General features: G+C 48.6%; 2 protein-coding genes across 3 annotated transcripts; both read right to left on the bottom strand.

Moving 5' to 3' along the window:
- Positions 1-826: 826 nt before the first annotated feature.
- LOC306775850 (P2Y purinoceptor 1-like) lies at positions 827-2720 on the bottom strand. Its single transcript, XM_079266387.1, has one exon. It carries the CDS (start codon positions 2672-2674, stop codon positions 1640-1642), a length of 1035 nt encoding a protein of 344 aa, XP_079122513.1. The 5' UTR covers positions 2675-2720; the 3' UTR covers positions 827-1639.
- Positions 2721-3443: 723 nt separating this feature from the next.
- On the bottom strand, positions 3444-26888 carry LOC306775851 (CCN family member 5-like). 2 transcript variants are annotated; one of them, XM_079266388.1, is made up of 5 exons: positions 26776-26888; positions 9620-9836; positions 6624-6872; positions 5758-5981; positions 3444-4956 (listed from the first exon to the last, which is right to left on the bottom strand). In XM_079266388.1, exons 1-5 carry the CDS (start codon positions 26830-26832, stop codon positions 4675-4677), a joined length of 1029 nt encoding a protein of 342 aa, XP_079122514.1. In that variant the 5' UTR covers positions 26833-26888; the 3' UTR covers positions 3444-4674. The 2 variants fall into 2 exon arrangements, with proteins under 2 accessions (XP_079122514.1, XP_079122515.1); XM_079266389.1 differs by lacking the exons at positions 3444-4956; positions 5758-5981; positions 6624-6872; positions 9620-9836 and adding an exon at positions 12235-13265 and having other exon boundaries at positions 26776-26882.

The raw sequence follows: 26888 nt of genomic DNA, 5'->3' as shown, positions 1-26888 counted from the left end.
AAAAAAATTTAACTTTTTTTTTTTGCTGGTGGATTCGCGGGCCACATAAAATGACATGGCGGGCCGGGAGTTTGAGACCCCTGCTTTAAACCATAACTAATAACCAATCATCTGGCAGCGAGCGTGTGTTTGCACACGTATACGGAGCCAAAATACACAATCCTGTGAAAAAAACAATAAGTGATGAGAGCACTCTGTTGGGAATTATTCATGTACATACCTTCCCAAACATACTGGGTGTCTTCATAAACAGCACTTGGCTCATTAGAGCGGGAAAATATTATCTGCTCTCTTTTATTTTATCAAATACATTGACAAAGTTTGTGTGTTTGTACATGCACAGCTGCTTTGACTGAGTCAGGGTAGACAATACTTCACCTAAAACATTCTTTTGGATGAATTCTGATGATTATTTCTTTAAAGCTGTATTAGACGTCTACAATTGTTAATTAATTGTGTTGGTGCAAAGAGTCTCTTTGTATTTCACATTTAATTTGTTTTCCCTGTGTTCAAAAGTCAAGTTCCACAGGTGTCACGAAAATTCATGTGTACAAAACGGGCGGTGGCAGTCCAGGAAAGGTGGGCAAAGACCGAAAGAAAGAGAATGCTTTTCTATTGGCAGGAGTGAAATAATATATATATATATATATATATATATATATATATATATATATATATAATATATATATATATATATATATATATATATATATATATATATATATATATATATATATATCAAAGTATACCTTGTTTTATAGATATGTATTTAGTTATCAGAACCCTTTCCATTTTTGTCTTCGTATATTCTGAGCTGTCCTCACCAGAGGACCCTGCTCGCTCTAAACTGGGTTGAAGTGTCCTCTTGCAGCTATTCATCCGGGGCCAACACTGTTTGGTGGGAGGTAGAGGTACTGCCAAATGGTTTAATTAAAGTAATATGAAGTCAATTTCATTTCACCCAGTGAAACTGAATATTTGAGCAGTGTAGTAAGAATTGGGATTTAAATCAAATCCTTTGCATTCGATTGGACCAAGAAAAAGTGTGCGGGTTTAGAATGTAGCCACAGACGACTTTGGCTCAACATACACCTCTGTTGTTTCTAAAAGTTACACATTGATTGATGGATGTCATGATATTATTGGTTGCAATTGGTTGGTCCTAGATATAAAGATACAAGGAAATGTGCCTATATTGTTAATCAGTGCACAATATGACGATGTGATGTCAGTTCCATAAACCACGGGACATGTCAAACGCTTCACCTGTAACAGTGCAAAGGTAAAGTACAGTGCAATATGTCTGCAGGTACAAACAGGTGCTGAAGCACAGCACGTGACCGGGACTTCCTCTGCACAAAGCAATCACAGGATACAGCAAGGCATAAAAAAAGTGCAAAATATGAACAGCACCTCGGTACAATGGTGACAAGACATGAGATGTAAACATGAGGTCCAGCTGCAAATAACAACATCTGTCTTAACGGGCAGCAGACGCAGAGTGCTGACACCTTGGCGACCCGATGACTTACGGCAGATAGTCTTTATATCCTGCTAATCATCGGGCATCATTGTACTTTGTTCCCGGCAATGTGAGAGTTCTGGCGGTGCACGATAAGAGTGAACCCGATCGTGCGTCTCATCCTTTCATCAGCTCGGAGTTACTAACGCGAGTCTCCGACGGCGAATCCGGGTCTGCGACCAGCGGTTTGCGGTAGATGACGGCTCCTGTCAGGCCGGCCAGAGACCGCCGGGCCCGCCCGCTGAGGTGATGGAGCTTCATGAGGAACTCGTCGTTCCCGATGATGTAAATGAGTGGGTTTAAGGCGCTGTTCAGACACGCCAGGCATCTGCCCACCTGATGCGCGATGTAGATGCCACGGAAGCTCGGGTGGCATTCCCCAGCTTCTTTCATAATCCTGGTCATCAGGTTGGCGTTTCGAAACACGTGGTAGGGGATGAAGCAGACGGAGAAGAGGATCACCAGAATCACGACCAGCTTCAAGCACCGCTGCTTCAGCAGCGGGTTGACGTTGGCATTCGTGGCGAGAACCACGACGACGTGCCCGTAACAGACCAGGATGATGAGCAACGGCACGACGAACCCCGTGACGGTCCAGCCGATGCTGTACGACAGGTAGCCTCGGATCTGCTCTGACGAAGTGGTGTCATAACACGAGTTCGGATTTCCATCGTTCTTGTCGAAGAACATGTCGGGCAGGATCTGGATGATGACGAGCAGCCAGACCAGGGCGCTGACGGCCAGCGAGTGGCGGCTGGTGATTTTACCCATCACCCACATGGGGTGCACGATGCCCAGGTACCTGTAGACGCTGATGCACGTGAGGAAGCCGATGCTGCCGTACAGGTTGAGGTTGAAGCAGAAGCGCGTCACCTTACAGAAAATATGTCCGAACAGCCATTGGCTCTTGTACGCGTAGTAGACCACGAGGAAGGGCAGGGTGGCCAGGTACAGCAGGTCCGCCACCCCCAGGTTCAGCATGAAGACGTTGATGCTCCCGATTTTGCGCCAACTGGCGCACACGCTCCGGAGCCCCCAGATGTTGGACAGCGTCCCGACGACGAACACGGTGACGAAGACGGGCGGCAGTAAGTCGTGCGTTAACTCCTGGTTGATTTTATAGCAGGCTTCGAGCGTGTCGTTTCCAGCCATGTCTGCTGTTTTTAAATCTCTCGTTCGTTTAACCTGAACTTATCCACACACCAGAGAACACATCTCCTCTGGGTACTACGTGTGCGTCGCACAAAGTTATACTGGAAGGGAATGCGAAAGCAACATACGCCCGCCCACTTCCCAGTCTGCGGAGGCGGCTGTGATACACACGCCGCACGCATCGAAATTGAAAAAAACAAAAACAAATCACACCTCGTCTATTTCCCGAGAACACACCACACATCCTGTGAAATCATTGACATCATCTCTGCCGTCATGACACATCTGTCTGCACGCGCAACTAACTGTTGTTTAGTCAAATCACTATTTTAAAGTTACCAGGGTATTCAAACGTCTCATGGACTTAAAGATGTCAAAGCTCCTTGAGATGTGGCCCTGCCTGTTGAATCAGTCACACACTCCCTCTTGTCAAACACGTTTGTGTAATAATAATCTTTCACAACAAGGTGGATCGTGTGCCAGGTTTCAATCAAATGTAGATAACCAGATGCCATTGTGCTATTTATACTAGTTTAAAAAACCATCAAGTCACTTTTATTGAACATTTGTTCATCCGCATTTAGCAATGTGTTCTTGATTAAACAGACATTTCTCTTAATGACTGCAGCTTTATTGAGAAGTCAAAACAGATCTTTTAGAAAGAAATGAAGAATCCATCCTCACATTTGCAAACAAACACTGCACAGAACAAAGCCAGGTTTGAGAGAGTGCACTCAGATATGTGAATCTGTATCATTTAAAGGGCCGGTGTAGGATTTAGTGGCATCGAGTGGAGAGGTTACAGATTTCAACCAACTGAACACCCCTCTGGTCACCCCTTCCTTTCCAAGCCTGATGGAGAACTACGGTGGCCTTCAGGTAATGTAAACACACATCAGTCTCTCTCTAGACCAGTGTTTGGTTTTTCCGTTCTGGGTTCCTGTAGAAACATGGAGGAGTCCGTGAAGAAGACCAGCTCCCTCTGCAGATATGAAGGGTTCACTCTAAGCTAACGAAAACACGATTCTTTTTTCAGATGATTGTATTGAAAACATAGTTATCAATAAATCCTATAAGGACCCTTTAAAATATGTATGTGTGTAATGGGTCCGGTTTGATATAACTCTGTTATTACCACCCCTCCTCTAAAATCAGTGCGTTATCTACATTTCTTCCAAACGTTGGCTCACTGAAATTTGCAGATGTTGGCTCTGAGACCACCCTGACTGATGGACGTGTGTTCATGCTTGTAGACGACCAATGAGAACATTTTTATGGTGGCTGCTTTATGCAAATTCAGTGTCAATCTGTCTACGTTCAAAGAAATAACAGCATTTCATGCACAATCTGAAGGATGCCGTCATGACATCCAAACTGACAATCCATACATTTCTTCTGTGTAATTATGAATTATGATTTACGAAGCAAATCTGTGTGCCATTGAACATGCAATTTAATTACAGCTGAACTTTCAAGGTACACTGTGTAAGATGTAACCACATGTGCCAAACAAACGGGGGAGCAATTCATCTCTATTGGTTCATACAATCTACATTTACAGAAAAAGCCAAATACTAACCAGCAGCAGGGCAAGAAAACACAAACGTCGACCAAACTGCTGAAACTCTGAGAGCGTATTGAACAACACTGCTGTCTTATAATCTTCACGTGTGGGGTCGGCCTGCAGTTTACATTAGCCATCTGCGTGTTTACTGTGACACTATCTTACAGTCATTCCATTTTCTTTTCAGAAACATGTATTCAAAATAATCAGTGGTTATTTGATTTAGATTTTTAAATCCAAAAATTAATGAAATTAAAAAGTGTTTTTCTCTTTCATGGTCAAAAAGTGATGGGACAAACCGGGCCGGGGCTAGCTGGTTAGCATTCTCATTTCAGTAAATTTCCCTGCAAATTTCATCTATCATGTGTGTACATTTGGTCACTTTCCTCACAGACGGGTCCCGCCCGTCTCTCTTGTAGCTGGATGCACATGCAGCTCACGGCCAGGGCAGGACACTCCGGGCAGCTGTGGACTGGCGGCAGTTGGAGATGCTGCAGGAGCAGGACTCGATCATCATCACCTGCTGCTGGGTGAGCCTGTTCTGAGGGCAACGGAAAACCATCCCCATTGTCCTGGTGTGGGAGGGGCTGCAGCAGCGTCCCTCCGGACAGGTCAAGGCGCAGAACCTGGGGCGGTAGGCTCTGGTGCTCCAGCAGCCCTGCTGTTCCAGCTGAATGGACAGAGGTGAATTGTAGCTGCTCTCGCACACCCCCGAACCCTGAAATACACAGTGATGGGAAACATTGTCGTAATTATGTGGTTACTCTTGTTACATATTCAGCGATGTGTATAATTCTAGATTTCTACGTCTTTTTATATCTGACTTGAGACTTTTCTTACCAGCACAATATTTGCAACATGAAATGTAATGTAAGCGACAACTTTGGGATATACGGTAGTTCTAAAACAAACCTCTGGTAAAAATGATAAGTGTTAACATGGAGTTGTCAGAGGAGATGCCCTTTTGCTTCCTGTGTGTGTTGTTAGGAGAGGGCGGTACCTGATCAAGAACAGGCTTTCAGGATTTTAAACATATTTCTGAGAGGATTGCCAAACATCAAAACAAAAGGACAAAGCGGTAAATTCGGGCTTGCTCTGCAGAGCAAAGTTAACGACCCAAAGATTATCACCTGTGTTGAACAGTGTGGGAAATGTGAGCTGGGACATTATGTGGAAATGTACCCAAAACCACAGTCAAAATATCCACTGTGGAAAAGATCTACCGAGAACAACTCTGTGTCACTACAAGTGACATTATGAAATGATAGCGTCTCTGGAGGATTTGGTATAAAAAGAAATTGGAAAACAACATTTTAAACAGAAAGGACATGAATAAAAAATGAACTCCAGTATTTTCAGAGGATTTTGTATGTAATATCTTTATTTATATGATATCGAGTGGATGAAAATGGAAAAGCAGAACATCACTCAAAGCATTTGTAAATGGTATACACGTTCTTATGATTGATCCCTGGACCTGTGACTGTAACTGATTAATGTGTGTCAATTATGCACTGACCGGCTGCAGCGTTCGGATCCCCGGCATCAGAGTCTGGCAGGGCCTGACCTGGCACAGTCTGGTCTCAGTCTGCAGGCGGCAAGCCCAGTTCCTGTTTGTGTTGCGGGTGGATACACCTGGACCACAGCTGTGGGAGCAGGGGCTCCAGTCTGAGGTCCACTCGATACAGTTGGAGATGGAGCCAAACGACAGCCCGCGCCCGTAGTCCTGACGCGTCTGCTCAGCTGGAAAGAAACCCAGAAAAAGAAAATATTCACTCTGCACCAAGCTGCAAGTTGTTTAAAGTGGAGAGCTTTGATGAGAGCTCATAAGCCAGAAAACGCAGCACATATGCAAGTCTGGAATGTTGTAAACTGCTGCAAGGGCGAGGTCGGGTTGCTAAGAATAGCGCTCACAGATGTTTCACACAGATGTTTGATCGTCCTGACACCTCTTTGGTATTTATTTCGCCACAACCCAAAAGTGACCAGCTGAACCAGCTGAACATCCCCCAATTGACCCTTACCTAAGTGTCAATTTGGGGACCTAAACCCCAGACCTAAACCCCAGAAGTGGTAACGCTAGGTAATGATGTGCTAAGGTAGTTGTCAGACCCTGGTTGGAGCCGGCTGATGCTATGCTATGATTGGCTAGTCTACGCTAGAGGGTCGGGACTTAGCGAGTGGTCGATTCCTTCAGTCTTTTGCTGGCAGGGATGAGATGCAAATGCCTCTGAAGTCTTCAAATAGCTATATTTTAATCATTTTACTCTTTCATATGACTCTTAATAGCCAGACTGTAGAACAGCAATTACTATTCTGATCATCTAACCTCGGTTGATATGTTTCCAGCCATATTTGTTTGGTGTTGTTGATCATCACCCCCACCTGCTGATGGATTTGAGGAAACGCTGTTGTCCAGGCCCTCACACAACCACTCTCTGCAGCAGCGCCCCGGTAGTCGCACCAGCTGAGGGTTGTGGCACGTATCAGCGGGCCTCTGCAGATCATCGCTGCACAGGGGCACGCAGGTCACCCCTCCCCCAAGGCAGTGGCAGAGTTGGGCACAGGTAGGTTGAAATGCCTGTCCCTCCCCAAACCTCCTGCCATTCATCTCACAGCCTAGCTTGTTCCGCCCTGATCACGGCAAAGGGAGGGGGAAGGGAAGGGAATGTTCCAAGTTTGGAGGTGAGTTATGGGAAACATGTGCAGACAAATAACCAGCAGGAAATGTTTTGCTATCCAGTCATTGCTGTAAGAACATTAGCAGGAAATTCTTGGAATATGCACCAGTTTAGTCGGGAATGGAGTCACTGGTCTATTAACTTGAAAGAATGCATGGGAAGCAATTACAAAAAAGACAACATTGAAGTTCATTGACATGATGTTTGAGGCCTTGCAGAGCTTAAATACTTCAAAGTGGACTAAAGACAGAAGAGGAAGTCCACAGTGTGAATGACGGTATCAAGATTAGGAAATAGTGATAGGAGTGGTTGTCTAGTAGTTGCTGGAGGCAACATCAGTACTATCAGTAGTAGTTGCAGCAGCAGTAGAAGTATAGGTAACATAATAGTGTATGTAAGTATGCTACCAATACTTCTGCCCAGCCCAGTTGCCAGAATTGTTTTTTTGACATTGTACTTTTTCTGAAAATCACGGATATGTTGAATGTCGACGTGTTAGCATTCGGTCAGGGCAAGTGATTAAGCACAACGAGAAAGCGACGTTGTATTGCGAGTGACTGATATTGAAAGTTATGTGTGTAATAACGAGTAGAACAAGCTAAATGTGTTTGGGGAAGTGATAGATGGGTCAACAAACACAGGACTTTCACCCAGGAGATCCCCATTCATGTCCCGTAAGGGTGATTGTTATTTATTCACGGTAGTTACGTTTGTTACGTTACAATGTTATATTGTGTTATTAAGATTGTTATGTTATTACTTTATTATTTCAACACAAACCGTGGTCTTTATTCCAACCATCACCAAGTAGTCTTATTTCCTAAACCTAACCAATCGTTTCACAACGTTAACCAAGCGTGATACAAGGCGGACATGAAACATACCTTTTTATATCAAGAAACGTACAATGCTAACATCTTTTCTGGCGACTGGTTGTTCTTTCATAGCAGTAGTGGTATCGTTAACTGCTTGCTCAGGTTGTGCTTCAGAGATATTCAATTTGATTTCATGTAATGCTGCGTTCACACCAAACGCGTCGCAAATTACTCGCGCGAGTAGATTACATACAAAGTCTATGCACAGACGCGATGAGACTGGCGAGGCGCAAATTTGCGATGGTGCGGCGCGATTGACACGAATTTGCGTCAAACGGAAAATCGCCCCAAACGCGCCAGTTGAAATTTTTCAACTTCTGTGAAATATTCGCGTTATGCCCCAGCGCGATAGCCTATCAGCGTTGAGATGCTCCTCCTGTCATCACTGACGTCCTGCCGTTGTTGAATCAGGAAATAAATACTGTAGCCGTCTATGTTCACCCAGAGCTCTACGATCAAATCGGCATCATTACGTAGTTATTTCGGAGTCCCTTTTTGTCGGTTTATTGCCGTTAAATCACAGCCAAATCAGTTTATTTTGTGTTCATACAGCTGTAGTAAACAGTGACGTGTGGCTTGCTAGACACAGTGAATACACCTCGATAAAATCCATGGAGCTCCTCTGGACAATATTATGAACCAGACATGACGGCGTTTAGTTTCCCGGGATATCTGTGACTTCCACAACACGTACTAAGCAGAAATAGAGGTTATTTTTTCCATGGTTAATGGCGGACAGTTGAACGGCTTTTAGGGCGATAAGCCACGGCCCATCACGCCGGCATCTCCGGCGTGATTCGCGTGACACACATGAACACAAATGGTCCCCGGCGTTTTGACTGGCGGCGCGAATGTTGCAAATACGCGGCGCAATGAATTCGCGACGCAAACCTTGAACGTTTGTTCGTGAAACGTGAATGTTTGTAATTTTTACTTGAAAAATTACTTAAAACTAGGGTTGGTAATCTTGAGAAACTAGCAAGAGTACGCTAGAGTTGAAAAATGATCCAACCTAAAGACCCGGCCCAGTATTGCCAACTGTTTTCCATTGGAAGTAGCTCACAGCAATAGTTCCAAGAGTCGCTAAATCTAGCAAGAAAGTCAGCAAGTCGACAACACTAACTGCCTGTTTATTATTATCATAAAGAACGTAAACAACGAACATGGCTGATGTTACTACTCACAGCCGTCAAGCTAGCAGGTTGTGGAAGACTCGTGGTGGCGTGCAATGAGTGCACAGACACAATACATGCAGACAGGCAGGTAGAGAGACAGACGGGTAGAGAGACAGGCAGGTAGAGAGACAGGCGGGTAGAGAGACAGGCGGGTAGAGAGACAGACGGGTAGAGAGACAGACGGGTAGAGAGACAGACAGGTGAGAGACAGACAGGTGAGAGACAGACAGTAGAGAGACAGACGGGTAGAGAGACAGGCAGGTAGAGAGACAGACGGGTAGAGAGACAGGCAGGTAGAGAGACAGACGGGTAGAGAGACAGGCAGGTAGAGAGACAGGCAAGTAGAGAGACAATCTTTTCATTCGGGAAGAATTACAGTCCTGTGGTAGCTACAGATACCTTTTTTGTCAGAGGATTTGTTGAATTGATTGCTTTCAGTATGTAATGTAATGAGAATCTCAACAGAAATATCAGAAATACTTTTGATGCAGATTCCCAGCACTGCCTTTAAACGATTGATGATAAGACAAACGCGGTAGAAACAGGAGCTTTGGTGCTAGTTAGCACAGTAGCAGCTTTGTCAGTATTAGCACAGCCCTTGCAGCTCTGATCAAGACGAATCTGTCAGTATGAGTGGATTCTGTTCGCACCTACACACTGTCCCGGCCCTCCAGGAAAGCTGGCGCTGTAGTCGCACTGCAGTCCTCGGCGGGTGTCACAGGGCAACCGGTCGGTGCAGGCCTCGCCCTCCTGCCCAGCACACACCTGGCAGCACCCGCAGCTGTCTAACACAAGAGGAACACCAACAGGGCAGCGTGGCGTGGTGGGCGGGCACTGACATGGCCCAGTGCACAGCCGGCACCACACCTGAAGGGAGAGCAACAAAACACAGCTGCTGTTTACACTCCCGCTCAGTGGCTTGCTGTGCTCTCTGTTTAAGTGCCAACTATGTGGCACAACTGGTGTTCAGATAATTGATGAGTGCTGGAGTGGATTTGGCACCAAGACAGGTACTGACACACACATGTCACTGAAGTGCTTTCACTGAACGACTTCCTGAAGAAATAGCTCCAGTAATCACGACATTGTCTCTGAAAAGACTTGATCCTGTTGACTTTTTCAAGCAGGACACACAAATTTTGGGGACTTGAGTGAACTGAGCCTTAAATTGAAATATCCTAAAGCAAGACACACTTAGCCTCTTTTTGTTACTCTTATATGGTGTGGTTGTTTTCCCCCTTTTTGTAGTTCTTCTGCAATTCTTTGTAGTTGTGTTTCCTTCTGGTCATTTGCAGCTTTTTGTTTTCACCTTTTTGAAGTTGTTGTGGTGTCTTTGTAAGTCTGTTTGTGTCTCTTTGTAGTCGTTTTATGTTTCTTTGTGGTCATTTTGAGTCTCTTCCTCGTGGGTATGTGTCTCTTTGTGTGACGTTTTGTAGGTGAGGGCCAGGGGGGCCCCTGACCGTTTAGGCCCCTGGGCCTGTCCCCGGTTGGCCTGCTCAGTTAGCCATCCATGTTAAAGGATCATGCGATTCTAAAATAAATTCATATTCACTCATATTAGGACAGAACGTTTTCCAGGGACAGCCCCATGTAAAAGCTTTCAGCTTGTATCCTCATATCAGATGATAGCATCGTGTTAGTTCCCTTTGCTAAACCCAAAGCTTCAGAACAAAATGATGTGAAAGCACTGACGGGCAGACACTCAAACAATCTGACTGCACGGTGCCTTCTTTGAGATGAATAGATTTGCATCTATTAACCTTTTACTATTAGTTGAGTAATAATTTGCACCTCCATGTCAAACATTTGGTTCATCCCTCATGGGATTACAAGACACCGTGCATCTGCAAATGTAGCTCCTAAACTTTGGACCAACGCCTTCCCCATTCTATCACATCTGTTGAATCTGTGGTTTGTTAAGCGGCTGCTGAACGGTTAGCCTCTTTTAATAAACACTCTGTTCGCCTCTAGTTTAGTTTCATTCTGGCTGTGTGCTTTGGTTCTTGTCTACGTATAATGCATATTGTTAGATCCTGGGTACTTCTGGCCCGATACGGGGCTAATTACTGACTCAGCTCTCTATTAAAAGATTCTCGAGCTGGTGTTCTGGCGAGGGAACTCGCCTGGCTCCGCTAACTGCCGTTACTCCCGACGTCTACCCTGCTTCCTCCGGTCAGAGCGCGCTCGGCCGAGAGACCAGTCCTGGCCCCGGGCGCTCACACCAGTCGCGTCGGTTATGGCAGCTTCCCTCTTATGGATCCGCGCTCTTGGTAAATGCCAGGTTAGGTTTTAACGGCTAGGATTAATTCTTGCTAAAACCGTAAGGGGTTGTTCAGTGGATTCGGTCTCTAGGATAACCTTTCAGAACTCAGTTGTTAGACATACAATAGCTTTAACTTTTTACTGTCACGAGGAACTCATTACTACTTCGGCAAATTAATGCACTTGAGGATTCCACTTTAAATGCAGATTAGATATTTATTGCAGGTTATATTTAGTTAGTTTGCAGGGGTTACAGCTACAGCTCACATAAAATGTCACTACACATGATTAGTCAATTTAATTATCTTCTTCGATTATACTCATTAGTTTTAGTCGCCGAGACGGCTCGGTTGGAGCTGGATGTCCAATGGTGCGATGAAAAAGGTTCTTTTGGAGTTGTTAGGAGCGAAGGTCAGGCCTGACCCTCGATCCTCCCGCTCCGCAACGGAGCCCGTTCAGCTGTTCTCAAAACTTAGTACAAAGTCTTTCTCAGGCAGCTGCGGCTTTCTCAGTTGTCCAGATGTTAAGAGGCGAGCGGTGGGGAGAGTTAGAACCTTCGTCTTTCAATCTCAATGTCCACGAACAGAGGTCTCTTTTCCGTGAACAGAGACGAAGTCCTCAATACATCAGCTGCAGGCTTTAGTATCTTCTTCCGATGCGCTTGGTACGGCATCCGCGATGAAATCCCAGCTTTGCTCTTTGCAAGCATGTCCTTATATTCCTCATATGGGCTGTGATCAGCCCCCACCTGTTTGGTCCATTACTCATCCCCCCTCCCTCTGGAAAGGGCGTTAAGCCGAACATTGCCGGTATGACTCAACTATTGCATCAGTTTCCAGAACTTTCTTTTGACTACACCCAACATCTGGTCTTGATTACAGCAATGTCATTCTTGCCCAATACATTTCATTTCAGCTCCAACCTCACACAGAACACACTGAAACATTCATTACATTTGTTTAAATCACTTCTATGCAGTTAAACATTTGTTACACAATTGATTAGAACATTTCGTTATATTATTCATACATTTTATCTGTTTGATTACATTTCAACGTTGAATATATGCTTTGCGCTCTTATAGCCTGACTTCTCTCCCTTGAATGTGTCGACATGTTACCGAGGCAGCGCTGAGAGGTCAACTCTTCTTGACACCCCCTTCTTGAGGTCTCAAGCTGCCGCATTGTGCCCCAAGTAATCCTCTAGGAACTCATCGTCGTCCTCGGCGGTGATGATGAGAACGTCGTCTTCCGGCTCGGATTCGTGTTGCCAGCTGTCGAGCACCACCAGGCCTTCCATACCTGGTGGCTGGAGATCCAGGAGGGCGTTGTCATCTTCCTCGTCATCTATGGCATCCTTCATCTGCTCGTCCAGGCTCAGGACCAGGGCCAACACATTCTGGTTCAGAATGCTGTCTGGGGAGAGGGAGGCCGGAGTAGGGACGGGGCTGGTTGCTGCTTTGTCCTCATCCTCGCCTGGAACTATCAATCCTTCAGGGATTACCTCCACCAGCTCTCCGCAGTCCTCGTCGTATCCCCACATCCCCATTAGATTTGGTACTACTCCTGCGAGCATCGTCTGGCTACCCACGTCTCGGTGTTCCACACCCGTGATGCTTGCTGTGTCGTCGTCTTCTTCTGGAGTTGGTACTGGATACTGCAGGGCGGGCAGGCGTGGTCCAATGACGACGAAGCGGCCGTCGGTGAGGTGGGTGCTGGACACCCGGATGCCATCAGGATACGCCCATATTTTTGTGTATACTGGGCAGTATACACCATCAGCATAGAGCAGGACCTCCGGTGGGGTTCTCCCGGCGGAAGTCCACACTGGTTTTGCTTTAGCCTCTAATTCCATACAGTCGACTACATTCATCGCAGGCATATAAGGGGTACTTCCTTTGCAGAAGAGGCCGCTGGCTGCTCCTACCGGGAATTGCCCCAGGTAGCATTGGGTGCACCATAGGGCTTGGTTTACCTCCCACAGGTGCAACATTAGCTCCGGAGGAATCCCACAGCGGACACAGCAGACCTCCTCCTGAATGTTGTTGAACACAAAGACTTCATTAATTATTACATTTTTCAGCGCATTTTTACAAGCCAAGCTTTAGCAAGCAGGGGGTGGTCTTATTTTCATTCTTTTTTAAGGCCCCCTCTCAGTATTGGAGCGCTTTGCAGAGCGCCGCAGAGCCAGAGAATGCAGCCATGGAGATGCCAACACCATTGGAGGAGGTGTTAGGCCTGGGCTTGTAGGCCTAACCCTCCTTGGAAACAAAGGCTCATACAGCATGAGCCAGGCTGCTATCCCGATTGATGATTCAGAACCCAACCAGTAGATGGCGACAGTTATGCCCCAACCTATGCCCCAAAGAGCAATGGCGCCGATCTTGTGGAGCCAACGCCCTCTTCCTCTTTCTTTCATAGCCAGGGTCATGACCACGAGATACGTCAGGGCTGTAACCGCCAGAAAGGCCTCGACGATTGCCGAGACCATCTTCAGGGGGTTGTAGAAAACTGCAGCGACGTCGATTACCAGCCAGATGATCACCATTCCACCCTTTACTAGACCGCAGCGAGTAGAGTCGATGTGGATTCTCCCCAGGAGGTATGTAGCGAACCATGTCAGGGTAAGCCACAGTGATCCTCGATAGATGTTTTCAATCGCTGTTTTCAGACACCCTACAACCAGGGCCAGTATTCTTAGCGGCTGATTCATGGACCATTCGCCCATGCAACAGTAGAAGAACCATATGATCTCAAGGACCCAAAAGTCCAGGTCGGTTAAGCGAATAAATGGCCTGCATCTGCGTGCTGTGTCGGAGGAGTTCTGTAATGCTTCAGTTATACTCATTCCGAAGGTGGTCATGCCTGGAGTCACAATAGTCGTGGTGTTGGTCATACTCACTCCGAAGGTGGTCATGCCTGGGTGAGAAGTGGTGTTCATGCCGGGAGGTGCAAGGGTTGTGGTGTTGGTCATGTTGGTCATCTTGGCTTTTTAGGTTTATTCGCTCTTATTTCAGTATGAGGCTCTTGGTTCAGGTTCCGGGTCTGCAATGGCTATGGCGCTCCAGTTGTTCACCCTTTATAGGTGGGTGGACTCCTCCTTCCTTCGTGGGAGGAGTCCCTTCTTCACTTCTCCTTTTTCCTTCAACTTCCCCTTAAAGCACGAGGCAACAGTGGCTGCTACCCCGCCCTTAATGGCGGCACAGATTATCAGGCCCATGATGACAATTCCAATTATCATCAGCAAATAAGGCCAAAGCCAGGAGAACAAACTCCCCATCCATCCCTTTATGACCGAGAATCCTTCTCCAATCTTCCCTGCCACTTCTTCCACTACGATGGTTGCGGTCCCGGCTATGGAGGCGCCCGTCAGTTCGATCCAACTGCACTCGTGCTCTCGTCGGCCGCTCCCGCAACTCAGCCAGTGTTCTTCTGGCTCGTAGCATGTTCCGTTCCCGTAGAGGCGGTTAGCTCCTACCCATTCAAATCCTTTGTCTTCTTTACCCTCGCAGAGGCTTTTCCTGAAGGCGTGGCCCTCAGCTAGAAAGACTGTAGGGTTGGTTACTGGGGGAATGATTTGGCCGTTCACGTTCACTCGGTCTTTCATGCGATGGCCCAGGATTAAGTTGGTACAGCTGCTAGTCAGAGGCCCTGACCGTCTCCATTTCTTATCTTTATCCTTCACCCAGGTTACTTCTTGCACGTGGGTTTCATATTCTGCTCCATAGTGGGTCTGGCAATGGTCTTCCCATCCTGGCACAGTCTCACAATGTCCCCCGGCCAGGCTGATGTTGCAGGTCGTGTTTCCTCGATTGCATTCCATCTTCCAGGGCCGTGGGCCCACATATGGTTCTGGTCGGCTCCAAACCCCAGGCCAGATGTCTCTTTCTTTCGAGTACACTGTGGCCAGGTACTGATACTTCACCCAGTAGTTGTTGGTTTGAGTTAGACATGGCACCACCCATTCTAACACTTCATCCTTCTGTAGGCCCCACCAGGTTGAACCGTCGTCCCGGGTGTGGGCCTCTTTCCATGCCTGCAGGGTTCCTTTGATCGTCTTGTTCGTCTTCAGGCCTGTGCAGTCATATAGCCACGTTCCCCAAGCCCGATACCACTCTTGCCAGAGTGTGCATCTCGGGGAGGCGCCGTCGGCTAGATACTCTGTTCCATTCAGAGCGATGAACATTTTGTTGGTCACACAAGTGTCAATCTTTTGGAAATCCCCTCTTGGGGCTGTCATTAAATCCTCGGGTTTCGGCAGCTTTTGTACATACATGTCGGTTGTCCGTGGTCCCAAAAGGCCGTAGCTGGCTCTGGAGTATCCCTCCTTGAAGGCTCCTTTGAAATGCTTTAGCTCGGTTATCCATATCCACGGCAGGGTGTTGTTGAGCCAAGCCTCGTGCCGGGCATTAGGTTCGGGTAGATAGATGAACTTATGAGCCTGATACTGTGGTTTGTTTACCGGAGTTATTACGAAGTAATTCTGACCTTCGCAATAAAAGAACACATTCCAGAAGCACTTATCTAGGAGAGGGAGCTTGCTTTTTATACAATGCTGCGTCCATTTCCTGCTTCTATTTCTCCGAAGACTGTCACTTGACTTGAATAGCGGCGGCGGCTGTTCTTCTTTTTCCTCTGGAACCGTCTCTGAAGCCGTAGGTTGTACTTCCACTACTTCTTCTTCCCTCTGCTGCGTGACATTCACGGCTCGGCTGGTGAGGTTGCTCCGCTGGCAGTCGGTGGAGTTTCCTAGTGTGGTGTTACCTAGTGGCCTCACTGGCCTCACTTTAACTTTCACCCGCTGTGGTTTACGTCGCGGTTGTGTGGCCTCACAGGTGAGATTGTAGTGTCCCCAGAACATTCCGTCTGCCGGTAAAATCATCAAACACGTATCATTGCGGTGTCTCGCTGCATAGGTTACCTCGGGTTTCCAGTATCCCTCGTTCCCTTGCTCTGACCATGAGACACATGCCCATGAACAGTACCAGCCTGGGACACCGTTTTCGGGGTAGATCCAATTACACTGTGCCCGTTTTTCTTCTTGTGCTTTCTTCATCATTACCGTAATCTTCATCTCCGCTCCTAGCGTAGATACTTCATCTATCCTCCATGTCGAATTCTCTATTACCTTCTGGAATTCGCCTGCCCAGTCTGTTCCTTCACCCGTGTTGTTGATTTTCGAATCGTTGATTTTCTGTTCCCAGATAGTCATCCACGCAGTGATAGTAGCTGTCAGGTTCGGAGCCGTCCCACCCCCTTCTTGGACTTGACGGGTTGCATTAGAGCCAACCTCAAGGTCCAACCAGGGCGAGGCGCGCTTCTGTCCAGCGAGTTGAGAGAGAACGATCGTTCCAGAGTCGACCGTCCAGCATGTCTGGTCGAACTTCTTTGTGGTAGTGTAGGACACCCTCACATGAGTGAGGGCCCATGGGATACTACCATAGTAGTACAGTATAGCCAGGACAGAGCACAGTCCTGCAAGTACTGCTACTACCTTAGCCATTAAGCAAAGCCATAGTCGTTTTCCATTCCGAGGTCGTTTACTTGATTGGTCCAGTCGCTTGCCGGGGCGTCTTAATGAGACGGGGGTAAAGGTTGAGGATCGCCTAAATTCATGAACTCTCCCATGAAGTAGTGGGAGATCCATGGTTTCGGGTTCTGCAGTGCTCTGGTCGGTAGCACCTCTGGAAGAGGAGCTAGGCATCCGGAGCTGAGGCACGGGGGAGAGTCAGGATCGCACTGACTAATCCTGCCCTTCAGTAGCTGGTGATATAGCACCGATGGGTATCTGCCAATGGCTAAGTCCAGCCCCCGCCACACCCACTGATAGTAGGTGACGATTAAGGAGGGGGAGCAGGGGGGGGGTTCAAAGCAACCCTCGGTCACAGCATTATTTTGCCGCAGCCATGCGTAGATCTGTCTGTCCACTGGGTCGATAAGGATCCGGACTTTGGCAAGAGATGCGTATAACGGCTGACCGTCGTCCGTCTGGAGCTCCGTTACTTTAGCCCATGCTGCCAAGGGTTCGTGAAGGTTAAGCCGGCCAAACCCCGTAGTCCGTAATCTGGAAGGAGGCAATTCCCGCATGGTCAGGCATGGGTCCGGGTTCGGTGGGCCAAGGCCTGGCAGGCGGTAATGAACCATACGCAACTCTATGTCTTGGTTCTCAATTACACAGCGCGCGCTGTTTTTCACGTGGAGCGCTATGAGACGCCGCATGACCGGGCTGGTGGTCCAGATCACATTTTCACCCAGCGAAAGATCAACATAGTCGTTTTGCAAATAATCAGCATAGTTAGGACCCCAGCGCAACTTCAACCGCAGACCCATAACTGAGAGGAAAACGGTATTCAGGATCCAGGGGGATTGGTCAGGACAAGGGAGGACTGGCTGCAGCAGCCACGGATGGGTCCGATTGACTCTGTCATATTGGAGTTGCCATCCTGTGCGAAAAGCAGTCAGCAATTCCGCCTTCCCGGGTATTGACAGGTCAATCGAGCGCCTATATTCGCCATTGCTGCAGAAATAGGCGCCGGATCCACAGAGGCCTTTTCGGTAGGCAAAATCGCGTAGGGGTCTGTCCAAAAAGACATTTTCGTTCGGCAATTGCAGATATGGCCTTCTTTGTGCGAGGAGAGACTGAGAGACTATTGATAGGTCCCTGCAATCGTTGTTTGGTGGGTTTGGCAGCGACATGTTGACAATCAAGTTCCGTTTTTTCTAGCAGCTATACTTTTTCTAAGAGCTGTTACTGCGAGGCTTTCCACCCCGCTGCAGTTTGCGAAATGACTTCCGTGCCCAAGCGGTCAAACCTTTTGCGTCTGCGCGTGGGTTTGGAGGAGGCTCCGCCTCATCCGCTCTGGTCAGCTCCACCCCGACGGAGTACACACCGTCGAATGGAACCATCACGGTTTTCAGCGTTACCATGACGCGCATTGTGCGGGTCTCCCATGTAGGCGTTGGCGCTCTGGACGCCCAGGAGCCCGGTATTTGCATAGCACCGTTTCTGCGCCATCCCTCTGGGGTGACCGTGAAAATCTTACTCTTTTCCTTGGTCCTGGCACCGGTGTGGTGGAAGGCGTCCAGATCTGTGGTGGAATACTAGAGATTTGTGCCGCGAGCACCAGCTTCTGTTGGTACCGGGGCAAGCTCACGTATTGGCACATCAGGATCACAAAACACCTCCTCAATTAACTCGCGCCAGGTTGTTAATTCCCAGGGCCCCAGCCACCCCTCTCGTGTTGCCATCTCCAAGCGGCAATCGGGTAGGTTTGCTGCGGTGGCTGTGTACCCTGGGTCATCAGGGCTGCGAAAGACCCTGAAGGCCGCTGGGATCTGTACGGAAGACAGGGGCGGGTTGATAACTTCGGCCTGGCCTGGGCTGTATGGCCAGTTCCTTTGCACTGACTCCCACCAGGATCTCATGGGGACTTCACTACGGTTTCCACTTGCTTCTTGTGGGTCCCCGTCGAGTAGGCCCATAGATGGTGCCGAAGGTCCCCCAGTCGCTGCTTGTGATAGATCAACAGGAGCGGCAGCACCCTCACCTTCCCACGAGGCGGGTGCCAGGGTTTGTATCGGCTGAAGAAACTTTCTCACCTGCCATCCGTCGGCTGCTCCAGCTTGCACCAGCAGTCCATTCAGCTGGAGTACGGAGCAAGACGCACAGAGGAGCAGCCTGTGTCCATCCCATTGGCAGACACAGTCTTTAAGGTTCAGCTTTGTCCCCCGCAGATCCCACTGGATGACGAAGTGCATCCTTGGTAAAAGCGCTATACGACAAAAACCGCACACATATGCATCCAAAACCTTCACTGGTTTGTGGGTCATACGGTCAAATTCCTTTCGTCGTCCAGAGACACGGTGTGGTTTCTTGTTTCCGGGTCCCTGCCATGTGAGGTTAAGGGTGGTCGGCAGCAGGCAGACCACACAATCATTCTTGATTTCCTTCCATGTTAAGACTTCATTCTCTTCTGAGAGAAAGCCCTTTTTTGCATACTCCAACTTCTTCATGGCTCTTCCTGCCCAGAGCCCCGTAGTACTCCTTCTCATGTTAACCACCCCTTTGACATTGGCCACTCTGACAAAGGGTGGTAAAGCTTGTATGTGGGTGGCCATTTTTGAGTTCCTGGTTTTCTCCTAGTACGGAACTGGCTTCAGCTGCCCTACTCCTTGGATTCCTTTCTTCTTGAGTTGAACAGTATTACTGTCCAATATCTTGACAATTATGTCTGATTTATCGTACTTGGCTTTGACTGCAGAGTTAGAAGCACCGACCTGAGCCTTGATCCAGACGCGCTGTCCTACTCGAAGTGGCACTTTTTGCTCAAGCTTGGGCTCTTTATCTTCGGAGCCCCGCCCCACTTCCTGTGATGTGAAGGGGCGGCGCATCAGCTCCTCCGCTGGGGAGGGCCTGTCACTTCGGTAGCGGTCGTTCAGGGTTTTGGCGATTTCCAGGGTCTTAGTGCTCCATTCTCTCGAGTTGGCATTTTTCCCAATCCAACTTTTTACCAAGCCAATGGTCCTTTCCACCACCCCGTTAGCCTGGGGGGTGTATGGGGGAGAGTAGATCCTCATTACCCCATGCTGTTGGCACCACTGGTCCACTTTAGCGTTGCGAAAATGCGTTCCGTTGTCAGTCCTGAGCTCTTTAGGTAACCCTAAATAGCCACAGACTTGGTCTAGCATGCTAACAACACTGTTGCCATTAGCTTTTCTTACGGCTTTTGTGGTTACATACCCTGACATGGAGTCCACAAGCACCAACAGGTACTTTTCTCCACATTTACCCGGTACCCCTAAGGGTCCTGCCACATCCATGCAGATAGAACCCCAGGGTACGGTACTTTTAATGGTGAGTCCTCCCACTCTTTGTCCTCTCCTTCCTGCGTTGTATCGACCACACAACTCACAGTCTTGAAGGATTCTGCGGACTTCTTTTTCAGGAATCCAGAGTCGCTGCTTTTCCAGTTCCCTTCGTGTTGGACCAGTGCCTGCATGTCCAAGTGCTCCATGCACTGCTTGCACCACCTCCTTCACGTTCTCTTCTGGGACTACCCGTCCTTTGGGCAAATCTTCCCACTTCTCGATCCCAACAAAGACAATTTGTCTCATCTGGACGAAACGATCCACTTCTTCGTTTCCTTGCCAATGAGTTCCTGCTCGCGTGTGGGCCCTCTGGTGCACCACTTCGAGCTCCATTGTTAGCCGCAATTCGGCTATTTTTCTCCATAGGTTTTCGTGAGCTACTTTCTTGTTTTTAGCACTCTCAAAACCATTTTCTTCCCATATGGACAGGTCTTCGTTAAGGGCCTGAGCACAGTAATAACTATCAGTTATGACTCTAGCTCTCTTCACCTTTCTTCGCTCCAACTCGAGCAAACCTTCCAATATTGCTGTCACTTCCCCGGTCTGAGCACTGCCGGGGATTTGGCCTCGTTGTCTGAAGCGCTCCTTCTCATTGTGCTTGAGAATGAAGCCCCAGTAGGCCTTGTCGTCTTGTCCTTTTCGCGAGCCGTCGGTGTATAGAGTCCACTCTATCGGTTCGGCTGGCTTCTCGTCCTGAGTCGTCTTTTTCTTACTCACGGGTTGTGCAGGGCCGATTTCGAGGTCTGGGTCCAGCAGGATGTCTTCCCAACGTCCCCACCTCGCGTTCGTCGCCTTCGTGCTCTCTACCGTGGCTTTTCTTAGGAATCGATGGACCTGGCTTTGCGTGAGGACCCTGATGCCCTGCCCTTGAGCAAGGTCTTTCAGGGTGCTCCAATACCTTGCCAGAACTGCCAACTCCTGCTCTTCTGCTGGATATTTCTTTTCCACGGAGGACAGGGTGTAGCTCCACAAAGTGACTATTCCCCCGCCCTCATTGCACACTTTTACCACTGCGTCGTCGTCGTTGCAACTGACCTCTGCCACCAGCTTTGTTGTAAGGCTTCGTGGCTCCAGCCGCAAAGCTTCTTTAATGGCTGTCTGGAGGTTTTCCAAATTGTTTTGATCCGTTGCGGTCCATTCCCACTTCTTGTGGGCGTCTTCTGGTTTTTCTTTTCGTAGTTTCACATACAGTGGTTTTGCATGCTTCTGGTAGCTAGGGACATGGTCCCTAACGTAGTTGCAGAGTCCCAGCACTCTCTGTAGTTCGTTCAGCGAGGTTGGCGGGTCGATCTGCTCCACTTTATCCCGGAATCCGTCCGAGAGTCCCAGGTCGTTGGAGACCTGGAATCCCAGGTAGTTCACTTGGAATCGTCCAAATTGGCATTTTTTCAGATTCAATTTCAAGCCTGCTGCTGTTAGTCGTTCTACGACTTTTCTCAATTTTTGCAGATGTTCTTCTTCGGTGTCATCTGCAATGAATACATCATCGATGTAGATTGTTGTCTCTAGGCCGTCGAGTATGTCCATCACGGCTGACTGGAAAACATTCGGAGAGTTTTTGTAGCCTTGCGGTAGCCGTTCCCAGACGTACGCTTTACCTTTGTGGGTGAACGCTGTCTTGCCCTGGGAGGCTTTGGCTAGCCTCAACGAGAAAAATCCGTTTGCCAGATCTATACAGGATTTGTACCTTTTTAGTCTTAGTGTCTTCAGCGTCCCTTGTGGGTTGATCAGGCTGGCGCGGTTGGCGACAGTCCTGCGGTTGAGGGCCTTGAAGTTGATAACAGGTCTCCAGCCACCTCCCGATGACTCAGGCTTCTTGACTGCCTGTATTGGGCTGTTGGTGATGGGATTTGGCTCCTCGCGCACCACTCCTAGTTCGCTGAGCTCCGTGACTATCAGGTCCATTTCTGCAACGGCCCCTGGATTCAGGGGGTATTGGCGAACAGGCCATTCTCTTTTTGTCGCGTAGACCATTGTTCCTTTCATTCCTTCGAGGTCGTGCAGCCATATTTCTGGAACATCATAATTTGTTTGACCGACCTCTGGAGCATAGGCTTTTCTTCCGTCTTTGGTGGTCATGGGCCCGTAACGATCGTCTCGGGGGAATTTCAGCGAAGCCGTGCACACTGAAACTAGGGGCAGCGCGTTCTTCTTGCCTTTTCTGCTTCCTATCCTCAGGTCGGTCATTCCTCCCGGAGCCTCGTATTCGATGGAGGTCAGGCTTGGCGCTGTTTCTTCTTCATCTGAACTCACATCTGCCGCTTCTTCCTGCGCCTCTCTTTCTGGCTCTGCTGACGGCGAGGCCGGCTGAACTGGTTCTGGCGTTCTCTGTGGAGCCCTGGGACTTTCCCTGCTCCCGCCAGGACTTTCGAACCTTATCATGTGCGCTTCTCCGCCTCCGGAGTAGCTCATTGTCTGCACGCCGACGGACTCTGCTGGGCTGGGGAACCCTCGTGGAGGTTTGGTTGGCACGGGGGTTTCCTCTTCTGTCTGCACCGCTACTGTCCGGGGAGAGGGGATTGGAGTTCTTCTTTCCTTTTGTGGTTTTTCCTGGCTTGAGCTGACCTGTGGACGTCGCTCCTCCCGTCCTGAGGGACCGGGTGTTGATTCCTCGTAGCTCCTCTGCTCGGTCCTGGTTTCTCTCTTCAATCTTACTGATTGCGGGAGCCGTGGCAGAACTGCTTTCGCAACTGGGGCGTTCTCGTCCTTGTATTCCGGCGGTCCTGCCCTCCAGTTGTTTGGCCCCTCCGTTTTGAAGAGGGGTCTCAGTATTCTCTCTTTTCTCTCTTGGTATTGGGCCACCGAGGTGACTATCACCAACTCGCGGATTTTGTTCCACCCGTGAGGAGCGTTCATCAGGAGGTGCAGAATCCTCATTGCCGCTTCTTCTGCTACCTCCCATGGTAGGTTGCCGGACCTGGCGCCGTCGTTACATATAACGACTCTTTTGAAGGACAATTCACTTGCTCGGGTGACACCTTTTTCTAATGCCTCCTCTATGCTGTCCCGATAGGCGTCTTGATCTTCGCCATCCTCATATCCTTCGATCGGTACGTGTAGCACCGCATAATGTCTCGATTCTCCGCCGCTCGTAACCACCACCTCCTCCTGTCTTTGTCTGCATCCCGGGAGGCGCACCTCAAGTTCTTCTTTGTAGAGGCTGCCTGCCTCTCTTACCAGATTCTTTCTGAACCGGGAGATATGAGGCTTTAGATGTGAGTTGGTTAAGACAACCAGTCCATGGCTGTCTATGTCCCAAGGCTCTCCGAAGTGGTTATATGCAGTTAACCCTGTCTGGTTCGCATATTTTTTGGTCCCCTCGGGCATCTTTTTCAACTTTTGAAGATGGTCTTCTGGGTTCGGGGAGTGAACATGTCTGGTCTTACCCCTAGCTTTCTGGGGCCGCCTCGGCTCTGGGCCATTGTAGTCCCGCAGGACCTCTTTTACTGCAGCGGCAGCGGGAGTCCCGGATTGCATGAAGGGCGGGAGCAGTTGGTACTCGGCGCTCCTATCCAGCGTTGAGTCGTCCCTCGGTTCGTCCTCCTCTGAGATCTCCCCGTTGCTGCCGCTATCCTGTTTGTCCCCACTGTCGGACCCCGAGGACCCCCCTGACTGGGAGTGCACGGAGACCTCGGTCTCGTTGGTGCTGAGCTGATCTTCGCCGGGAACCGTGTGGTAACTTGGTTGTCCGGCTATCCATGCCGCTATGGCTTCTCGCTCTTTTTCACTTTCTTTGTAGCGGTTGGTGGCTTTTACATTCTTCTGTATAGTTATTGCCCCCGCTTCTATTTCTGCGGCCAGCATCTTCACGACTGGGTCGTATTCTTTTGACGGGCTGATTACGGTGGTTATTTTTCCTTTAATGACTTTCATTACCTCCAGCCACCAACGTAGCCATTCTGCTACCTTCAGTTTGCTTTTCGGGGGTCCTTCACACCCTACTACTGCTGCCACCAGTCCTGACTCAAGGGCAAGGGGAGCAAGATAACCCCCCTTCTTTTCGCATCCAGTTTTTACTTTTTCTCCCACCTTCGCCTTATCTGCTTCTTCATGCAGCACGATCAGGTGTCGTTGAACAGATTTGTCCCAGGTGTCCCATCCTTTGCCATTCAGGATGATCTGATGTTGGACGTTGACTCTGTGTTGTGGCCCCGGTCTCGGTTCCGGTGTCGGTTCTGGCGATGCCGCTCCTTTTGGTCCAGCGTCGTCCTTCTGCTGGTCCGGGCTGTCGTCTACTGCCTGGTCCGGGGTCGATGGCGCTGGCACGTCCTGCTGAGGCGTCGCCGTCGTCTGTGGGCTGCCTCCGTCGCCGTCGGGTCCTCTCTGCTGTCCGGTGGCGATTCCTCCATCAGGGCCGTTGGCTCGTACCGCTGGGTCGCCTCCGCCGCTATCGGATCCTCCGGGCGATTCGTCCATCTTGGACTTTGTCTTTGTCTTTGTTGTCTCGAGTCGCCTTCCTCCCAAAGCCTCTCGTCGCGCGTTGAGGAAGGGATGGGATCAGGCTCTGGTCCCTCTACAGGTCGGGCGAGTCTGGTCGATGCTCCCCGTCGCCTGCGGATTCTCCTGTGTTGGCCTGTAAATACCACACACAGCTTCGATTCGTGGATGTCTTCGCAATCGGACTTCTTCGAGGCTTGGGCAGCTTTGCTTTCTACCACAACGCCTCACCTCAGGTCTTTTCGTTCACGAACGACAGCCTCTCTTAGCTGCCGGGGTTCTTCTCTTGGACTCAACGTACTCCTTTTCCGTCGAGCCCCACGTTATGGGCGCCACGTGTTAGATCCTGGGTACTTCTGGCCCGATACGGGGCTAATTACTGACTCAGCTCTCTATTAAAAGATTCTCGAGCTGGTGTTCTGGCGAGGGAACTCGCCTGGCTCCGCTAACTGCCGTTACTCCCGACGTCTACCCTGCTTCCTCCGGTCAGAGCGCGCTCGGCCGAGAGACCAGTCCTGGCCCCGGGCGCTCACACCAGTCGCGTCGGTTATGGCAGCTTCCCTCTTATGGATCCGCGCTCTTGGTAAATGCCAGGTTAGGTTTTAACGGCTAGGATTAATTCTTGCTAAAACCGTAAGGGGTTGTTCAGTGGATTCGGTCTCTAGGATAACCTTTCAGAACTCAGTTGTTAGACATACAATAGCTTTAACTTTTTACTGTCACGAGGAACTCATTACTACTTCGGCAAATTAATGCACTTGAGGATTCCACTTTAAATGCAGATTAGATATTTATTGCAGGTTATATTTAGTTAGTTTGCAGGGGTTACAGCTACAGCTCACATAAAATGTCACTACACATGATTAGTCAATTTAATTATCTTCTTCGATTATACTCATTAGTTTTAGTCGCCGAGACGGCTCGGTTGGAGCTGGATGTCCAATGGTGCGATGAAAAAGGTTCTTTTGGAGTTGTTAGGAGCGAAGGTCAGGCCTGACCCTCGATCCTCCCGCTCCGCAACGGAGCCCGTTCAGCTGTTCTCAAAACTTAGTACAAAGTCTTTCTCAGGCAGCTGCGGCTTTCTCAGTTGTCCAGATGTTAAGAGGCGAGCGGTGGGGAGAGTTAGAACCTTCGTCTTTCAATCTCAATGTCCACGAACAGAGGTCTCTTTTCCGTGAACAGAGACGAAGTCCTCAATACATCAGCTGCAGGCTTTAGTATCTTCTTCCGATGCGCTTGGTACGGCATCCGCGATGAAATCCCAGCTTTGCTCTTTGCAAGCATGTCCTTATATTCCTCATATGGGCTGTGATCAGCCCCCACCTGTTTGGTCCATTACTCATCCCCCCTCCCTCTGGAAAGGGCGTTAAGCCGAACATTGCCGGTATGACTCAACTATTGCATCAGTTTCCAGAACTTTCTTTTGACTACACCCAACATCTGGTCTTGATTACAGCAATGTCATTCTTGCCCAATACATTTCATTTCAGCTCCAACCTCACACAGAACACACTGAAACATTCATTACATTTGTTTAAATCACTTCTATGCAGTTAAACATTTGTTACACAATTGATTAGAACATTTCGTTATATTATTCATACATTTTATCTGTTTGATTACATTTCAACGTTGAATATATGCTTTGCGCTCTTATAGCCTGACTTCTCTCCCTTGAATGTGTCGACATGTTACCGAGGCAGCGCTGAGAGGTCAACTCTTCTTGACAATATGTATGCGGATGTGTGTGTGTATGTAGGTAGCTAGGTGTATATGTATATTTGTATTTGAGTATTTATTCTATATGTGTCGCACTTTTAACTTTTAAAAAGCAATATATAAGTATTATTATCATTATATATTATGATATATATATATATATATATATATATATCAAGCATGAAAAATGTAACAAAATGGTTACACGTATACAAAACAAAACATCAATTAAATATTATGTGCAAAAACAAAAATGAAATCAATTTTGAAAAGTTGAGGAAACTCGACTAAGTCTCCTGTCAACTCTAACCACTGCTGGGATCCCCCTTTGCTTTGAATTGCTGCCTCTAATAATCATAATCCAGTTCATCATGGAAACATCGGGGACATCCCCGACCCACTCATGATAAGGTGAGAGCAAGCATTCACACACCACAGCTTGATAATATCTTCAAATAACTTATTTACAACAGACAGAAGGTCTTCTCATTTTACAGAAAGGATATTAATACGTGTCTCACCTGGGTGATGATACACAACAGCAAAGAGCAGACCAGCCGGGTGTCTCTTCTGTCCATCTTCCTCACCTCTGTCTCTTGAGCTCCTTCTTTTTGTCCAGTCTCCCTCCCTTCTT

The sequence above is a fragment of the Melanostigma gelatinosum genome, assembly GCF_949748355.1.
Source record: "Melanostigma gelatinosum genome assembly, chromosome: 3".
Taxonomy (NCBI): Eukaryota; Metazoa; Chordata; class Actinopteri; order Perciformes; family Zoarcidae; genus Melanostigma; species Melanostigma gelatinosum.
Note: the sequence above shows the minus strand (reverse complement) of the source record. Positions and strands in the feature narration are given on the sequence as shown.